Raw genomic sequence first — 19,042 nt, forward strand, 5'->3', positions numbered from 1 at the left:
GTTTCCAGAAATTCATATGAGAAATAGCATAAGCCTGAAGGAATTTGAGATTTTCCTAGAGAAAAGGTCAAAGATGAACTTAACATAGCTTTGAGGATCTATAGGATTGATATATAGGTGATTGGCCTTCGATATAGTCTTATTGTTAAATATTCTAGTCTGTGAGTTACTAGATACGATTCCAGGGACAGGAAGGAAAGTGGTAGAATGTGGGGAAGGAGTAGAGTGAGGTATATTAAAAGGGATTTTTCTGATGTTAGGACTAAGAGAATAAGGAAACTGTTCCATCCATCTTTTCTCACTGAAATCATAGATAAAAATAGCTTGCCTATATGATTGCATCATTTCTTTGAAGTTAGTACCTAACATTATCTTGTAAATATGTTGTACTTAACATTAAAATCAATAAACAAAGTTCTCAAATAGAATGCTATAACTTCCACGGGGAGTGGTAGAGAAATTCTGAATGGGTCAAGAATAGAATTTTGGTTCATTAACTCAGTCTGGTTTTAGTACTCTCCTTTTTCATTTCAGCTACCCCAATTTACCGCTTCTCCATCCCTTACTAGGCATTTTCACATGCCTCCCTCTTTTCCTTGTTCTCTAACTGTCCCTTCCCTTAGTAATAGACTAGAACCAACCACTTCTGAAATTGATTAAAACAAAAGGAAGATCATACTTACAAATTATTTTTTAAATAAATGGATTTCCATTGCTCTTTATTAAAATACTATTCATCTCATTCCCTTGCCTACATTACGTACATGCAACAAGATATAGCAAAAAATCAATTCTCGCAGGAGAGATTAAATAAACACCATGTTAACTTTTATCTTTCGCTACATATAATAGATAGTTAAGAATAGAGAAGTAATAAGTCAAACATCATATCTTCATCAGGCATATATCTGGCTTTAGCAATTGATTAATTCATGAATTTTTGAGGTTTAGAATTCTGCCAGTTCCTAGATGAGTTATAGACTTGTGTTGAGAGGATCTATGCCACTGTCTTGTTCCTGAGATATAGGAGGGCCATGCTCCCCCTAGTATATGTTATAAAAATTAAAGTCCTTAACATATAACAGGACCATTTTTACCAGGCCCCACGCAAATAATGAGGACTGAAACCTTTAGTCATAGTATTAAGAACAAAATGACCGACACAGTCACAATCTACTAAATCACTAAATGACATCAGAAGCCAATTCTATATGCCAACCCCTACTGTTACCATTCTTCAGTGTTGAAGAGCCTGACTTTCATTTATAATGTCTCTATGGAGAAATGTATAATGGAGATGACAAATACCCACCTCACCCCACCACAGTGCTGGTGAGGAGAGGGCATGGTCCAGAGACCCTTCCGAGGGAACACAAGAGTGGAGCTTGAGGATCGAGGCAGCAGCTGGATATTTCATAAGCTAGGTGCCCAAACTTAGAGGATTCCATTAATACCAAGGAATACTAACTAAAAAAGTGGTTTATGCAGAAGGTTCCTAATTTTTTACCTAAGTTGGTAACATGGAACTGGCCCAGGAATGTCCGTAGAGTTCACATTTTTAAGTTAAAAAGTAATTACACGGTTTTAGAAAAGTCCTGTCTTCAGCAGTTGGTGTAGTGAAAGAAACATCTTCATCTTCTTCGTCTAGCTGTAGACTACCAGAAGACAAGCGGATTCTGGCCATGGGTGACCTTATTCCTTTGCCATACAAAGAGTAGTAGTCTGGTTTAAGAATCTCTGATTCAGAATCACTGGATTCACTGGCTACACATCTTTCTGCTGCTCCCTGATCCATTAGAACTGGTGGAAAGTCCTGCTCTGCAAACATATATGTAAACAGGTCAGCTTTACGACTCAGAGCAGGACAAGGCCCTAAAGGTCTAAATTCTGACCCAAAAGGAAAACGGATAGTTTTCATGTCTGATTGGCTCTGGGATCGTTTAGGGGTTTGCTCTTGAATGTTACTTGCAAATGCATCTTCTAAATTTGGGTCTTCCTCTTCTGGATCTACATTGATGTTGCTCCTACCACTAGTCCTGGCCATAGCTTCTTGGAGTTCTTGAAAGTCTTGCTGAAAGCTCTTCATTCTGACATTCCTTGGGCTTTTTTTGGCCGGCTTCATTGCAGTGGGCTCTAGACAGTTATCTTGCCTTTCCCTTTCCTCTGCCATGATTGGAGACCGTCGGGGCACCTGGGGTGGTCTGTCCACATAAAAAAAGACTTGAGGAGGCATGATATCAACCTGCTGACCAGTACAAGGGATATAGGGCACATCTGTGTAAGTTAGCTGCCTTGCTGGACTCACTTTGCTTGTCAGGCCAGAAGATGTGCTCATGTGATTGTCAGCAAACTTACAGCTTGTTCGGAAGGAGCTTAGAGGACTCCTTTCCTCAAAGTAGTCTCTGGGATCAGTGGCAGGATCGGGGTCAGTTTTAAAGACAGGGTCTGTATAAATAAAAGGGAAAGAGGAACTGCTTTGGGACTGATGTAATGATGTGGGATCCGCTTCTGGTTTGGAACGCTCCAGCTCGGCTGCAAACGTCACCTCCACTGCAGAATTTCTCCTCCGACTGTCTAGCACCGGCTCAGATGCATGCACTCCATTCACATTTCGGTAGTACCCACCGCTGTATGCTAGTCTCAAATCTTCCACCTGGAGAGAAAGGACATATTATTGGTAAAAGATGGAAAAAGCCATTTGGTTGGGGTCGGGGCAGGGATCTAAATTAGCCTTGAATTTTGCAAAGGTAGTTTTTCAAGAAGTCATTTCAATCCATATTCTATTCCAGGGTTGATGAATATGTAACAGAAGGGTAATAACTTCTACCATATCCCAATTCATGCGATAAAAAATACCTATGACGCGATCCTTTCTCAATGCCATCCCACTCCCAGCCTCCGAGTTCTCTATGTCGTTCAGCCAGCATTGTGCTTCAAGCAGTATGGTTTAGTAGTTGTATCAATGAGCCAGGAGTGCTTCCTTTTGTCCTGGCTCTGCCTTTGACTAGCTGTGTGGCCTTAGGCAAGTCTCCTAACCTCCCTGTTCCAGCCTCCTCCCCATTTTCTGTAAAATGGTGGGGAGGAGGGCTATGAATGGCATGAGAGTGTCATGTCTTAGATGGCATCTTCCAGCATTATATCTCTGTGATGCCTTTCAGATAAAAACTGCCTGTGACTTGCATGAAGACGTGAGTTTATGAGACCTATAATTAATTTTTTTGTAGAGAGAGCAAAAGAAAAATGATTAACATGGTTCATACTATAAAACTCAAGTGAAGCCTTCATCTCACAGTTCCAGGAGAATAGCACTTTGTTCCTAAATTAAGTTACAAAATTACACAGCAAAAGTACTTTAAAACCTTAACCCAAGACCTTATAGCTTCCTCTACGCCTTAAGATTTTCATAGGTTAAAAAGCAGAGCTTTTAGTTTTAAAAATACGAAGCCATAGAAATTCATTTGCATCTGCATTTTGCAAGATGTTAGCAATTCAGGTTGCAATTTAAAGATGTGCCAGATGCTTCCAGTCTATAGGGTACGCACTGCTGGTAGTTTACTAAATGGTCTTCTATTGGCTGGAAAGACTGAGCTAACAGACCTCCCCAGGAGGCCGACCTACTTGAACAGAGTAACCTTTTTACACACTGGGAGATTCTGGCAGAATCAATTCTTGGAAGCATTTGGAATGTGGGCACATTACATTTATCTGAAGAAGAAGGAATTTTCAGAAACCTACTTGTTTTGACACATCAGAGAGGAGGTCTGGCGAGGACCTGCACTGCCGTTCATGGTACTGAGATGGATAATGTTTCCTGAAATCCCCAAACAGAGAAGGAATTGAAACAGTCTTCGTGTGAATACAGGATACATATAAATCTCCAAATTCAACTTAAAATCAACATGAGAGGGAGAAACAAAACTATGTACCTTTCAAATGGCAAGCTCTTCAACCTTCCTTTTTTTCCATATTCCAAAAGTTGCCTTTGGGTTCTTCCACTATTATAAGAACGAGATAATCATTTTATTAATGCTGGCAGTAAGCCAGGAGGCTACTAAAACTTGACGGCCTCATTTGTTGTTGACAAAAAAGAGTTTGGATGAATGACGTATGTCATGAATCTTTGGCCATCACATGAATGATAATACTTATCCAAGGACCAGGCATAGAGCAGTCTTAACTACTCAGAACCCAGAAACTTTTAAAAGCCTCTGAGCAGGGCTATACAACAGTTAAAAATTCTGGCCTTGAAAACTCATGTACTTTTCTTTCAAGGCCTTTTCCTTACCTCTGCATTTACACACAATTTCTAGTGAGGCTATTTATCCGGTTTCCCAATCCATGGCAGAAGACAAACAGCTAACCAGACAGTAGAATCTCCAGTCAGACACACACTGGCCAAGAAAGCCAGCTGACTGCCAGGAGAAACACAAGAGCCCAAAAAGAAATCATGGAATGATAAAATCCAAAAAGTCTGGGCCATTTATCACTGAGGTGCAGGGTCTGACATGCCTCCCCCACCCTGAGGCCATTGCTGCTACAGCTGCCTGCAGAGGATAATAAGCAATGTTTCTAATAACTCAGGTCATTAAGAAAAGGGCAAAATATGCTCAGTATCATCTGTTTAAGAAGGCAAGGATTTGTAGAATACATTTTAGAAAGATTCCATCAAAAATAAGTACGTTTTTAAAATCTCAGTTCTTACTGGGGTAGGCTTCCATTGTTTGAAAAATTTCTTATGGGAAGCATTCGATTAGAATTTTTTTATCTTAGCTAAGAGTTTTGAAAGCTTCTTCCAAAGAATTCCTAAGCTGGTGTGTTCAAGTGAAAACAAGATCTCATTTCGACCTCATTTCCATTCCTCCAAAGTGTTACCTATAGTAAGGAGCCTCTACTGCAACATTGCTCAACCTTTCCAATCCCTTAGCCCCTCCAGTGCTTTCTCACACATCTTTTGCCTAACCACTACCAAACGGATGTTGTTGAGCTTTCCTTTTCATGGGTTGCATATAAGAAAAACAATAGGTTCGTTGAATATGTTTTCTCAAGCTGCATATGTCCCCCACCCTTGCCGAGATTCCGATCTAACCTCTTAAGTAGGGTGCTCCCCTCCCCCGGCCTCCCAGTTAGGAAATATGTACTTAATGCGTCAGAGAATGAGCAGTAAAGGGCAACATCCTTTGAGTGATTGAAATGGATTCTTTATTGCTTCTAGAACTCAAGCTCCTCTTACTGCCTTTCATGTTATTGAAAAGAAGTTGTGTGTGTAGTTTGCCTGTGTGCAATATTTAATTACCTATAGCGGAAACTGGAACCTTTGCTGCAGAGTAGGGTTTTGGGCTTTGATTTGGGCTCTTCGGAAAGTCGGAAGAAAGCATGGTACTCCACACAAGTCTTCCAGAAAGCCTTGCAGGCATCTCGGCTGGCCATGGTGAACTCCAAGGTGTCCTTGCACAACACCTGTATAAACCAATTTCCATCAAGCAAAACACCCTTCAAGAATATCAAAGACCTGAAATCCCAACGCCTTCCAAACTACTGGCCCAGGGGCCCATGCAGCTTCTGATTTTCCACTTGGCTCCCTATAGGCTTCACACCTACTGAAACCAAATGATCGGCAACCTTCTGAGGAAGAGACAGGGCCCCTGCTCAAAAACAGAGCCTTCTCTAAAAAGCAAACCTTGCTTTGCACACCCCCCTCACCTCCAATGCTTTTTTACCCCCTCTTCTCTGCCAGGAACGTTTTCATAAAGTTGTAAATTAGGTCAAAATGAACATCAAAAGGCATCCTTTCAAGGTGACAAGAAGTTATAAATGACCAACAGGAAAGGAGCGGGAGGAGATTTCCTTACAGATGGTAGGATTTATAGGATGATTACACGTACATGAGTCTTTTTAACATGCCACCTAGAAACACTTCTTCCTTTCTACACTCCCTTGTTTCTCTGATGCTCTGTATTGCTCGTTTAGCATAGTCTAATTTGCTCTAGGGGAGCTTAGCCTGTCAGATCTAAAGTTCAAGTTTTACCCATCCCCCGACTCACTATATAGCCCCATTTGCCCATGGATGCATGTAGCCCTGTTTTCAACAGCCGCACCAACCCACTCTGCTGCCCTCCCACCTTCTCTCATTCCTTTCCAGGTTCCTGTATGCAGCCCTGGGACTCTCCATGAGCTTACACTGGACAGTCTCCTAAACTGCTCAAATGAAAACTTTTTTTTGGTGAAGAAGATTGGCCCTGAGGTAACATCCATTGCCAATCCTCCTCCTTTTGCTTGAGGAAGATTCTTGTTGAGCTAACATCTGTGCCAATCCTCCTCCATTTTGTACGTGGGACACTGCCACAGCATGGCTTGATGAGCAGTGTGCAGGTCTGTGCTGGGGATCCAAACCCCTGAACCCTGGGCCACCGAAGTGGAGATCACAAACTTAACCACTACTCCACCAGGCCAGCCCCCTGAATACTTTTATATAAGGCTAAGATCCAGAGAACGAAGCCCAAACTACTGGATCTTCTGTAGTTGACAAACGTCTTGATAAATACTTTTCATGATAAACATTTTTCATTTCCTTTATAGTCACAAAAGAACATCCTTTCTAGTACCTTTGTCTTACTCCGTACAACACAGCCTTGACCAATAATTGCTTCTTTTGCTTACTATACACTCACTGCCCCCCCCCCACATCCTGCTTTGGCATATAGTAGGTGTTGAATTATTTTTGCTTAAGGAAAGAAGATAAAAAGACTTCATAAAATGGAGCAGATAACATCAGATGAATATGTCAATACTCCTGGATGTAGTCACTTCCATTTGATTCATCAAATCCCTGAAAAATGGTTTCTAAGGAGACTTGTCTTTCATCCCAGCCACCCCATTTTCCTATTTCTTCATTCATTCGGAACTGCCAATAGGATTTCTTAGTGTTTTGCCTTTAGTAAAAATATGACTAAAGCTCTGTTTTATTTATGTAGAGGCAAAAGAGGGAGTCCATCCCCCCTCGGGGCCAGCCAGCTTTCACCACTCCTATTCAAACCATTTGCAGGAACAACCAAGAAATCTCAAGTGTGCAGAAAGTAAAAGAATTTATTAGAAAAATACTTACCAAGATGTTGGCGTGAAGTTTGATGAGAAAATGCTTTCTCTTAAAACTCAACTTGCGGATTTTAGCCCAGTTGAAAGTATTGATCTTTGTATTTCCCTATAATGAACCACATGGCAAATTTCAGGATGAACATTAGCACAAGCTTGTTTGTAAGACAATGTAAACCTGTTTAAAAATGTACTTCATGAACAGGACTATCCTTGATCTAGCGCTCGCACAGACTGAGCTTGTCATAGTAGGTAGAAGTCATAGCCCAAAGAAGGCACTCCAGGCGGGACACAAGGCTGCTCTGAAATGCAAGAAGGGGTATGCCTGGGAAAGGTTTCTAACCAGGATCGAGAGATCACAATAGAAAAAGATTACTGTAATAGCTTCTGTAATCTCACCACTTCCCATGTTTCCAGATTCAACTACTTAAAAAACTCCTATTTATCCTGCCACCCCATTGACTCAAACTCTTTCCATAACTCTTCGCTGTCTGCATCATGGATTTTCTTGCCCCAATTACATTGACTATCTAACCTTATATCTCACTGCTCCTAGAAAACACCCAACTCTGCACCTTCCCTCCCATAGGTCTCCTCATTCTCCTTACCCAGAAGGCCTTCCCCACAGTTAGGCCTTCTTGCCAGCTCTGGTAGCAACCCTTCTAGGATATTCTATATAATTACTGCAGGCTGCACCCATTTCTAACTCTTCCGAACTCCTCTGGCTCTCCTGGACTGCCCAAACAGTTTTGCTCTTTTGGCTGGTTGGCTGGTTGGCTGGTTGGTAGTTGTTTGTTCACCTGGTCCAAAAATCAAAGGTGTACAAAAATATATATATTGGGAAGTCTTACTCCCACCACTGCCACTCCTACCTCTGTCCCCATATAGCCATTCTCCACAGGTAACCACATTTATTAGTTTGTTGTGTATACTTGTTGTGCAACTATGAGTTAATATGATAGATTACCTTTGATTACTTACTATCTGATATTGATCACTATTTTTCTGGTCTCTCCAAGTAAATTGTGAGTATCTTAATGACAGGAGCCATGTGTCATGCTTAATGTTAGTTTCTTGATTATGCCATCCTTTATGCTTCTCAGGGCCTTTGTGTTGTGCCTTTTCTCTGGCACACATTCCCTCATCTGCCAACCCTACCCCTTTGGTCTGGATAACCTCCTCAGGTCTCAGCTTAAATGTTAAGCCCCTTTTACACGTGTGACCTTAGCACCTCATACTTCCAGCTCAAAGCACATCACATTTGTTTATAATTACTTGTTGAATTGTCTATCCTCCCCCTATTAGAATGCAAGTTCCGTGAAGTCAGAATCATTCCTGTTTACCTCTGTAGCTCTAGAGCTTGGCCCAACTCTGTAAATATACTCAAACCCATTGAATTGTACAGTTGAAACAGATGAATTTTATGGTATGAAAATCATATCTTAATAAAGCTGATTTTTTTTTAAAGATTTTATTTTTTCCTTTTTCTCCCCAAAGCCCCCCAGTACATAGTTGTATATTCTTCGTTGTGGGTCCTTCTAGTTGTGGCATGTGGGACGCTGCCTCAGCGTGGTCCGACAAGCAGTGCCATGTCCGCGCCCAGGATTCGAACCAACGAAACACTGGGCCGCCTGCAGCGGAGCGCGCGAACTTAACCACTCAGCCACGGGGCCAGCCCCCCAAGCTGATGTTTTTTTTAAAGAAGGAATAATACAATGAAGAAGACATAGAATGAACTCGATACTTAAGTATTCTTTGACTGGATTTGGGGTAGGACAAAACATGCCAGCTATATTGTTTCCAACTGCCCGTAGTATTCACACCAAAAGAGATAACAACTAACATGATGGCCTTGCTCCCTTACTCTCCTCATCTTCTCTATGAGATAGGAAATGGCAAGGATCAGGGCTTAGAGTGGAATGGGTAAAAATTTCCTCCTAGGTGAACAGGTATGCCTGTGATCCATAGGGCCTTTTGTCCATCAATGTGACTCTCATGCTGTAAAGTTTACAACCAAATAAATGAGAAGATCAAGATTCTTTTAGTCAAGTCTGCACCTGACCTGCTTTGTGACTTACCTCGGCACTGTAATTCAGTCCTGGGAGTCATTGGGTCTAAGGTCACCCCTTCCTCTCTCACAAGTAATTCATTTGCAAACCGGTCTAGGTATCTGCCCATCATTTTGAAGATTAGGCAAGTGTTCTCGAACTTCAACTTGGATCTAAATTCATTGAATGTTTACAGATGTGAGGAGACATAATGGACTGAAAAACTGCTGACAAAATAGCCTCTGGCCAAGTTCCTTGGAGGAGGATTAATAATGATGGAGGATCAGAGAGCCCTGAGTTGGTTTCTAACCGGGAAAACAAAGTCCTTGGGAAAGGATGAGCCAGTAAACAGCAACAATTGCTGGCGGGGTTGGTCACTAATTCCCTACCAGCTGGCACTGGGCACCTCCAATGAAACCAGTAACTGAACGAGAACACCACATTTTGGACCCTTCAGGTTGTTTCTGCTGGATTTGAACAGGTTGAATGCCCTGTGTGTCAGAGCCTAAGCTTTTACAATGCCAAAATCCATATTCTTATTTAGGTCTAAAATTTCCAAAGACCCTCTTGACTTCGTCTCTCCACCATGCTGGCCTGATCTAACGTGTGAGCTCCTCAGAACCAGAAGAGTCAGTTACAGACTGTAAATGGAAGCAAAGCACACTGAAGGGAGAGAACTTATCCAAAACACTTCCAAGTATCACCTCCCTTTCTGGCTGGTGGTAAGACTGAAGGGTGAAGTCACCTTGGAGTGGATACCCAAGTTTGAGCCAAGATAACCCCCAAAGGTGAAGGATTTTAAAGGAAAGAGTTGTTACCCGTAACACCAGTACGCCCATGTGAGCAACAGCCAGGTGGATCTGCATCCCTTCGCCATCACTGGCAGGGTGAGGCCTGATGCCATACATATCCAACTTCCTCGCTATGTCCAGTAGCAGAATGTCAGATTCAGCTGGGCTCCTGCCACTGCAAGAGGAAGGAATTTATGAGCCTAATAAATGCAGCCAGAATGACACCTTCGCCCTGAGAGCTCCATGAGGAGCTCAGTGTTTTCCTGAGCCTGAAGCTTCTCTGACTTAAGGGCTTGCTTTTAAGAGTCTGTCCCCAGCTTTAGTGTTCTCCGCTGGTGGAAGCAGGTGCCAGTTAAAGTACTTACATGTGCTTCTGATGAAAGTGCGTGATCTTGCTCTCTAAACAGTCTTGGTTCGGTAAGTACCGGGTTCGTGCCAGATGTTTTCTATCTGTTTCTTCGTGAAAGTCTCCCAGTTCTGCTACATGACAGAAAAGTGACATTTTTCACACTACCATTGAGGAGTTAAGTAACAGAGCACCCAGCAGACTCTCTGACCTCCCCCAAACAGCCCTTTTTTTGGTAGCCAGTGCAGCCCTAGGCCTCCCATCCATACTTTATGTGTATTTATGTTTTAGTATATGGGGAGGAGCTAACTGGTTCTTTTTCAAATCAGGAGCAGTGGGCTATGAAGTCTCAGTATAGGAAGTCACAGACACAGTGTAGGTCTGAAAGACTCCAGGACCACAGGTGAATATTTTGTTATTTTTTTCTCCCACACTCTGTTTATGATCTCTTCTACTTCTGATCAGTCCCTGGTATGGGCTGAATTGTATCCCCCCTTCTCAAATGCATATGTAGAAGTCCTAACCTCCAGCACTTCAAAATGTGACTGTCTTTAGAGATAGGGCCTATAAAAGAGATTACGTTAAAATGAGGCAGTAGGGTGGGCCCTAATTCAATCTGCTGGTGTCCTCACGAGAAGAGGAAATTTGGATACACAGGGAGACCCCAGGAATGCAGATGCACAGAGGAAAGACCAGGTGAGGGCGCTTCAAGAGGGCAACACTCAGAAAGCCAAGGGAGAGGCCTCCGAAGAAACCAAAACTGCTGACACTTCAATCTTGGATGTCTACCCTCCATAATTGTGAGAAAATCAATTTCTGTCATTTAAGCCATCTAATCTGTGGTATTTTGTTGTGGCAGCCCTAGCAAACTAACACAGCCCCCTAACCTTACTCCACTCTGATCATACATTATCAAGAAAGGAGAATAAAATGCCAACTACAATGCCAGCCAGTCACAGCCATTCATCATTCTGTACATCGAGAATCTAGTAAAACCCCAGCTATCTGGAATCCTCACTAGATGAATCATTCTGAAAATCATTCTGGCTGTTGCAAATCACTGGCGGTTTATCCTTGATCATAATCGATTCTTTTCTAGATGTCTCCAGTTTATTGTTATAAATATCTGTTATAGCACTATGCCTACAAAGGCAATTGAAGTATATAGGATCATCTGCCCCTACAGTAAATGGCTTCAAACTGTTTCAATTTTTGAACTCTTATGTCTTCTTTATAATTTTTGTGCTTTCTCCCTCTCTGTCAGATTGATACAAATCATTTCTTGGTCATTGAAAAGGTCTCCACTTGGTTCTAAATTGTGACTTCTAATCTACCATAAACAGGGAACTCACAACAATTTTTACAATTAAAATTCACATTTTAACATGCAAAAAAAAAAGGGAACCCAGATATTCGAACCTGTTAGCATTTTATGAATTGTATGAGTAAACAGACTTTCCACGGAATCCTGTGTTGCTCTCTTATTGAGTTAAACACATAGACACAGGGGAACTGATTTTAAGTGCTGAAAAGCTGTTATTTTCTCTTTTATCTTGATTTTCTAATGTGTTTTAAACAGATGGCATGCTCATTTTTAGACAAGTGAGGTGTATATATATATTTGAAAAACCACGTTATAATGAAAATATCCATATAACAAGCTTTTAAAAAAATCAATGGCTCTTTTATTTATTTTTTGCCAAAATTGATAAATGTATGAATCTCATTAAAACTCAATCAAGCCCATATGGTTTCACTGCTGAATTCTGTCAAATATTCAAACAAGATATAAACACTAATCTCTCAAAACTCTTCCAGAAAATAGAGGAAAGGATACTTACCAACTCATTCTAAGAGGCCAGTATTACTCTGATACCAAAACCAGCCCAATAAATCACAAGAAAAGAAAACTACAGAACAACATCCCTCATGAATACAGAGGCAAAAATCCTCAACAAAATCTTAGTAAACTGAATCCAGCAACATATAAAAAAGGATTATACATCATGACCAAGTGGGATTTATCCCAGGATTGCAAAATCAGTTCAGCATGTGAAGATTAATTAATGCGATATACTATGTTAATAGAATAAAGGACAAAAAATTATCATCTCAATAGATGCAGAAAAAGCATTGGGCAAAATCCAACACCAATTTATGATGAAAACCTTCAACAAACACGACATAGAAAGGAACATTTTCAATCTGATAAAGATTATCTATGAAAAGCCTATAGCCAACATCATAATCGTACTAAATGGTGAGAAACTGAATGCTTTCCCTTAAAACCAGAAACAAGACAAGAATGTCTGCTCTTGCCACTTCTCTCCAACATTGTACTGGTGGTTCCAGTGCAATCAGGCAACAAGAAGAAATATAAAGAATTTGTACTGAAAAGGAAGAGATAAAACTGTCTTTACTTGCAGTCAACATGGTCCTGTCTGTAGAAACTCCTAAAGAATTCACAAAAAAAACCCTACTAGAAGTAATATATGAGTTAATCAAGGTAGCAAGGTAAAAGATCAATATACAAAAAGTAACTGTCTAGCAATGAACCATCAAAAAATGAAACCAGGAAAACAATTTCAAGTATAATAGCTTATAAAAAAATGCTTAGGAATAGATTTAATTGAAGATGTATAAGACTTGTATACTGAAAATTACAAAACATTGCTGAGAGAATTTCTTTAAAGGTCTATATAAATGAAGAGACACTTTAGGTTCACTGATTAGAAGAGTTAATATTGTTCAGATGATTAATCTGCCAAAATAGATCTATAAATTCAATGCAATTCCCACTAAATATTTTTGTAGAAATTGACAAACGATGTTAAAATTCACATGGAAATCCACAGGTGCAAAATAACCAAAACAATTTTGAAAAAGAAGAACAAAGTTGGAAGATGTACACTTCCCTGTTACAAAGCTTAATACAAAGCCACAGTAAACAAGACAGTATGGTACTGCTATAAGGATTTATAGATCAAGGAATCATAGTTGAGAATCAAGGAATAAGCCCTTACATTTATGGTCAGTTGGTTTCTGACAAGGGTGCCAAGACAATTCAATGGGGAAATAACAGTCTTTTCAATAAATGGGACAAATAAACACCCACATGCAAAAAATGAAGTTGGACTTTTACCTCACAACATACAGCATACAAACATACAAAAAATAATTCAAAACGGATCATAGGCCTTAACCTAAGAGGTAAACCTATAAAAGTTCTAGAAGAAAACTTAGGAGAAACTCTTTGTGACCTTAGGTTAGGCAAAGAGTTCTTAGATACAACACCAAAAGCATGATCCACTAAAACATATTGAGAAAATAGAATTCCATCAAATTAAAAATCGTTGGACTCCAAAAGACAGCATTAAGAAAATGAAAAGTTAAGCTGCAGATTGGGAGAAAATTTGCAAATTACATATCTCTTAAAGGACTTTTAATCAGAATATATAAAAATCTCAAAATTCAATTAGAAGACAACCCATTTTTAAATGAAAAAAGATTTAAATAGGCATTTTACCAAAGAAAACATAGGAATGGTTATTAAGCAGATGAGAAGGTACTCAACATCATTAGTCATTAGGAAAATGCTAATTATGATTGCAGTGAGATACTTCTTCATATCCACTAGAATGGCCATAATCAAAAAGTTAGACAATACCAAGTGTTGGTGAAGATGTGGAGAAATTGGAAACCTCATACATTTCTGGTTTTATTGTACCAATTTTTTTTTGAAGAAGAAGATAAGCCCTGAGCTAACATCTGCTGCGAATCCCCCTCTTTTTGCTGAGGAAGACTGGCCCTGAGCTAACATCTGTGCCCATCTTCCTCTACTTTGTATGTGGGATGCCTGCCACAGCATGGCTTTTGCCAAGCAGTGCCGTGTCCACGCCCGGGATCCGAACCGGCGAACCCCAGGCTGCCGAAGTGGAACATGCGAACTTAACGGCTGCACCACCCAGCCGGCCCCCATTGTACCAATTTGAAGAACAGTTTGGCAATTTCTTAAAATGTTCAACATAAATTTACCTTAAGGTGAAGAAATTACACTCCTGGGAATCTACCCAAGAGAAATGAAAACGTGTGTCCACACAGAGACTTGCACATAAATGTTCATAACATTATTTAAAACAGCTAAACTGGAAACAATCCAAATGTCCATGACCAGGTAAACAGAGAAACAAAATGTGGTATATCCATAAAATGGAATACTACTCAGCAACAGAAAGGAACAGACTGTTGTGATTCGTGCTGGAACGTGAATGAATTTCAAAAACATTATGCTGAGTGAAAAAAGCCAGATACAAAGGGCCACATAGTGGATCATTGCAATTACATGAAATGTCCAGAAAAGGTAAATGTATAGAAATAGAAGTAAATTAGTGGTTGCTGGGGCTGAGCTTGGGAGCAGGGAGTGACTGCAAATGGGTGTGAGAGATTTCTTTTGGTGTGATGGAAATGTTCTAAAACTGGACTGTGGTGAAGGTTGCACAACTCTGTAAATTTACTAAAAACCATTGAATTGTGGACTTAAAATGGGTGAATTTTATCGTATGTAGATTATACCTCAATGGAGCTGGTTTTAAAAATAAATTAGAAACACACACACAGACACACACACAGACTAATCTTCCTGTTTATTAAGCACAAGACTGTACGTCGACCCTCAGGAAAAATCTAAGAACACATACGACCATGCTTGTTTTTCTCTCCACGCAAGACTATGACAATCTAGGGAGAGACCTACGACATACAAATGAGTAAATATCATCAGTAACAGAAGATAGCAAATGTTAGCATCTTCACTGATACCACGCTGGTCCAAACTACCATCATCTCTCTCTCCTGCAATAGCCTCTTTCTGGTCTCCCCACCTTCCACCATTCCCTCATAAGGTCTATTTTCTTTCTCTTATTTTTATTGAATAAATTTCAATAATGACATGTAACATTGTGTAAATGTAAGGTGTACTATGTGTTACTTTGATACATTTATACATTCTAATACAATTGCCATTGTAGTGATATTTATCACATTACATCATTATGGTACAATATTATGGTCTGTATTCATTGTATTGTACAATAGATCTCTATGGCCTATTTACTACTCATTACAAGTTTCTATTTTCACCACAGCAGCCAATATAATCTTGTTAAAACCTAACTCAGATCATTTCACTCTTCTGCTTCAAATGCTTCAATGCCTTCCCATCTCACTTATAGTAATGTTCTAGGTCTTTTACATGCTTTTAAGGCCTTCCATGATTACTCTCTCCCGCTCTCAGTCAGTTCCAGCCAGCCACAAAGCCTGTTCAATGTTTCTTGAACACTCCGGGCACACTCTCGTCTCAGGCCCTTTGCACTGGATCTTCTCTCTGCCTGGAACTCCCTTCACCATATCTCTGCATGGTTTGCTCTCTTACCTCCTTCAAATCTTTGTTCATCTGTCACCTTCACAGTGAAGCCTACCTTGACCACCTTATTTAAAAATTCAGTACCCATCCCCAGAATTCCCCCATCTCCCTTCCACACTTCATTTTCTCCAATGCAGTTAGCACCGTCTAACATACAGTATACATTTCCTTATTTTGGTTATTATCAGATTCACCTCCACTGCCAAAACATGAGCTTCATGAGAGCAAGGATTTTTGTCTGTTTAGTTCACTGCTATGTTCCCAGTGCCTATAATAGTACCTTGGCATGTAGTAAGTACTCAATAAATTTTTGTTGAATGAATGACAAAGAAGAGTTACTAAGGGTATTCATAAAAGAGAGGTTTCATTTGGAATGCACAAATCATGTTTGGGAGGCAGTGTCTGGCTAGAGTCATGGGGGGTATAAGAGAGACTTAAGCAGACGAGAAGGTCCGAATGCGGAGGTTCTTGAATGCCTAGAACATAGATATTGGATGAGTGAAGAAATGAGTGAATGAATGAGCAGTCTGGTTGTGTTCTGCACACTGCCTTAGCATGCAGAGAAATAGTCTGAACTGGATGGATTGGAAAGAGCTGACTCATTGGAACAACAGCTTTTTGCTATGGAAAGAGCTTCTATTGACAAAATATCCTCCGGAAAAGCTGAAGTGCTCTATGCTATGCCGGAAATGGCCACTAGGGAATGCCCAAATCCATAATGCTGAATCATTAAGAACGAAATTGGGCTCCCCCATCAGAGGCTGTCCCGGGACCCCCAATCCCCTCAGTGCTGCCTTAACAGGTAGCTAAGAAGGATAAGTCTTCCAAAATTGTTTTCTCTATCTGTCTTACCCCATGCCCTCCAGCAAGCCAAGCACAATACTGGAAATATGGTTGGTGTTCTTGTCATTCAAGGCCCTTTAAAATGATGCTTACTTTTCTGCTCTCTCTCCTAAACAGACCCTATGCTTGAGCTGCACTTGAGTATATACTTCTTCCTGTCCCACCACCAGTTTTTTTCATGCTATTTTCTCTGCCTAGTACTATTTCCAATTCCTGTGAGTCCCTCTAAGGCCCAGCATGAAAGCCATCTCCTCCCTAAGCTTTCCCTGATTACTACTGATCCCATTACTCACTGCCTCCCTGAGATCCGGGGGCTCACGTCACCTGTCCCAGTCAGGAGTCATTTGGTAAATACTGATTCACACACTGTTCCTACCCAAGCACTTCATTCTAGAGTTCCCAGTGAAATCAGAAATCTACCACTTCTGGACCGTCAGGAAGGTAAGCGATAGAGATAAAAAATGAACTTACAAAATAAAATAAAATGCAGTCATGATCCTGTAGGAATAGTGAGGAGCGGCCTATTCTTGTAATGACTCACTAGAAGAGAGAGAAAGTCCAGCCAGCCCTAGAAGAAGACATACTTTCTCTAGCTGCCTCGATTCTGCCCTTAGGGATACAGAAGCAACCTGGCCAGCCCGGCAAGCCCCCACTGATCCACAGGCCTCCCTCTCCCTGCCTTCGTTATTCAGCCTAGTCCAACTACTTGGCTGCTAGGATACAGGGAACTCTAATAGATGCCTGGGGCCTTTTTCCCTTTTAGCCTCTCCCCACCTGCTGTACTCTGTGCTTTGTTCTCTGGAATCATGATAAAGAACAACACAGAAATCACATCAAACGTGACAGTCTGCTGCAGAAAGCACGTACCAGAAACGTAACCTGGGGTAAGCAGAGGGAGTGGGGGCCTGCCTGGCAAAGTCCATGCTCAGATTAGTCCAAACCAGCTCCTGGACAGCAAGCCCCGGGCAGCGAGAGGGGAAAGTTAAACTGAGATAGACGAAAATTAGCATTTACTTTTAATCTACATGACACTCTGTGAGAAGGTATTCTTGTCACTATTTTAAAGACTAGGAAACTCAGGGACTTCACCCAAGGCTACAGCAGTTAGAACATAGTAGAGACAGGATTTGAATCCAAATCTCAATGACTACAATGACCAGCCTGTTTCTACTGGACCATGCTATTTCTATGTATCTTATCCAGGCTTTCTCTCCTCTGTAAGTCCTAACACAGTGATGGACATGTTGGAGGTGCTCAGCTCCTTTGCTTGGTTCTCTGCCTGGCTGATAGGCCCCAAAGCCAACATTTGCTACTTACATTGTAAGATGTGAGATACCATCAACGCTGTACAGTTGTCACTGCACGGAAGCCTTCCTAGAGCCAAATCCTTCTTTATTTGAAGAGTAAAAAGATACCTGCAAAGAAGTTGGGAAAAATCTCTTGAGAAGAAACAGGAACAAGAAAGAAGAATTTCCCTTCTCCCCGATCCAAGATGTTTCAAGAAAGAAACGGCGCCCCCAGTCAGTGAGATGCCTTTTTGAGGTGGTGAGTAATGCACAGGCTTTGCTTCAGCCCCAAACCAGCACTAGACCACAACTCGGCTGATCCAGCACTTTGGCAGGCCTCATAGCCATTAGGAATCACCCCGGCCAAATCCTCCCGCCAACTTCAGAGAGTTGGCCAATCATCCTCTGCTGGTTTCTGCCACGTCGCAAAGCCACATACCCAGCCAGAGAGAAAGGGAGATTTAGCAAGAATAAGCCCACTCAGGAGGCCAGTACTGCTGTTTATAAAATGTGAACAAGTAGTCACTATCGTAACAACATAGGAGGTTGGCCAGGCAGGAGCAATCACCCCATTTTACAATTATGGAAAGACAGAGGTTAGGTATTTGGCAAGGTCATATCATCCAAAGGTAGTGAAAGTGTGACCAGATCTCAGGTCTGCCGCTGAAATTAGGCTGCCTCCTATACAAAAGATTATGTTTCAGAAATAAAAACCTTGAGACCATGCTTCTGCCCCTTTGCCTGGACCACCTTCTCTATCACCAGAGCCCAGCCCAGGGCTTTGCTCAGAGCGAGAATGGAACTACTGTGTACTGAATGGAACGAAGCCAGACTGCCCTTTTTCTTATCAACGGCTCATCAGGGACCCATAAAGTGCAAGTTGGTATCGAGAGCTTTGCCAAACAGATAGCATTTGTCCCACACTTTTAAGTCCTCATCAAAAGAGGATCAATTTTTGAAAAGATGTGTATAATTAAAATTCAATCACTGACTGCTTTCTTCCATGGTCCAAAATTGGTTCCAATATTTTATTTTATACATTAAAACATTTATTGAGGGGCCTGCCCGGTGGCGTAGTGGTTAAGTTTATGTGCTCTGCTTCACTGTTCATGGGTTCACGGGTTCAGATCCCGGGTGTGGACCTCGCACTCCTCGTCAAGCCAGGCCAGGGCGGCATCCGATGTAAAATGGAGAAAGATTGGCACAGATGGTTAGCT

At 41.1% G+C, this 19,042-nt stretch overlaps 1 protein-coding gene across 1 annotated transcript; it reads right to left on the reverse strand.

Annotated features, from left to right (window-relative positions):
* Positions 1 to 720: 720 nt before the first annotated feature.
* Positions 721 to 18,196, reverse strand: FRMD7 (FERM domain containing 7). Its single transcript, XM_014858449.3, has 8 exons — positions 17,857 to 18,196; positions 10,294 to 10,408; positions 9,956 to 10,103; positions 7,103 to 7,198; positions 5,294 to 5,457; positions 3,927 to 3,995; positions 3,736 to 3,811; positions 721 to 2,653 (listed from the first exon to the last, which is right to left on the reverse strand). The coding sequence occupies exons 1-8, from the start codon at positions 17,876 to 17,878 to the stop codon at positions 1,559 to 1,561; spliced, it is 1,785 nt and encodes a 594-aa protein (XP_014713935.2). The 5' UTR covers positions 17,879 to 18,196; the 3' UTR covers positions 721 to 1,558.
* Positions 18,197 to 19,042: the final 846 nt, after the last annotated feature.

The sequence above is a fragment of the Equus asinus genome, chromosome X (genome assembly GCF_041296235.1).
Source record: "Equus asinus isolate D_3611 breed Donkey chromosome X, EquAss-T2T_v2, whole genome shotgun sequence".
Classification (NCBI taxonomy): Eukaryota; Metazoa; Chordata; class Mammalia; order Perissodactyla; family Equidae; genus Equus; species Equus asinus.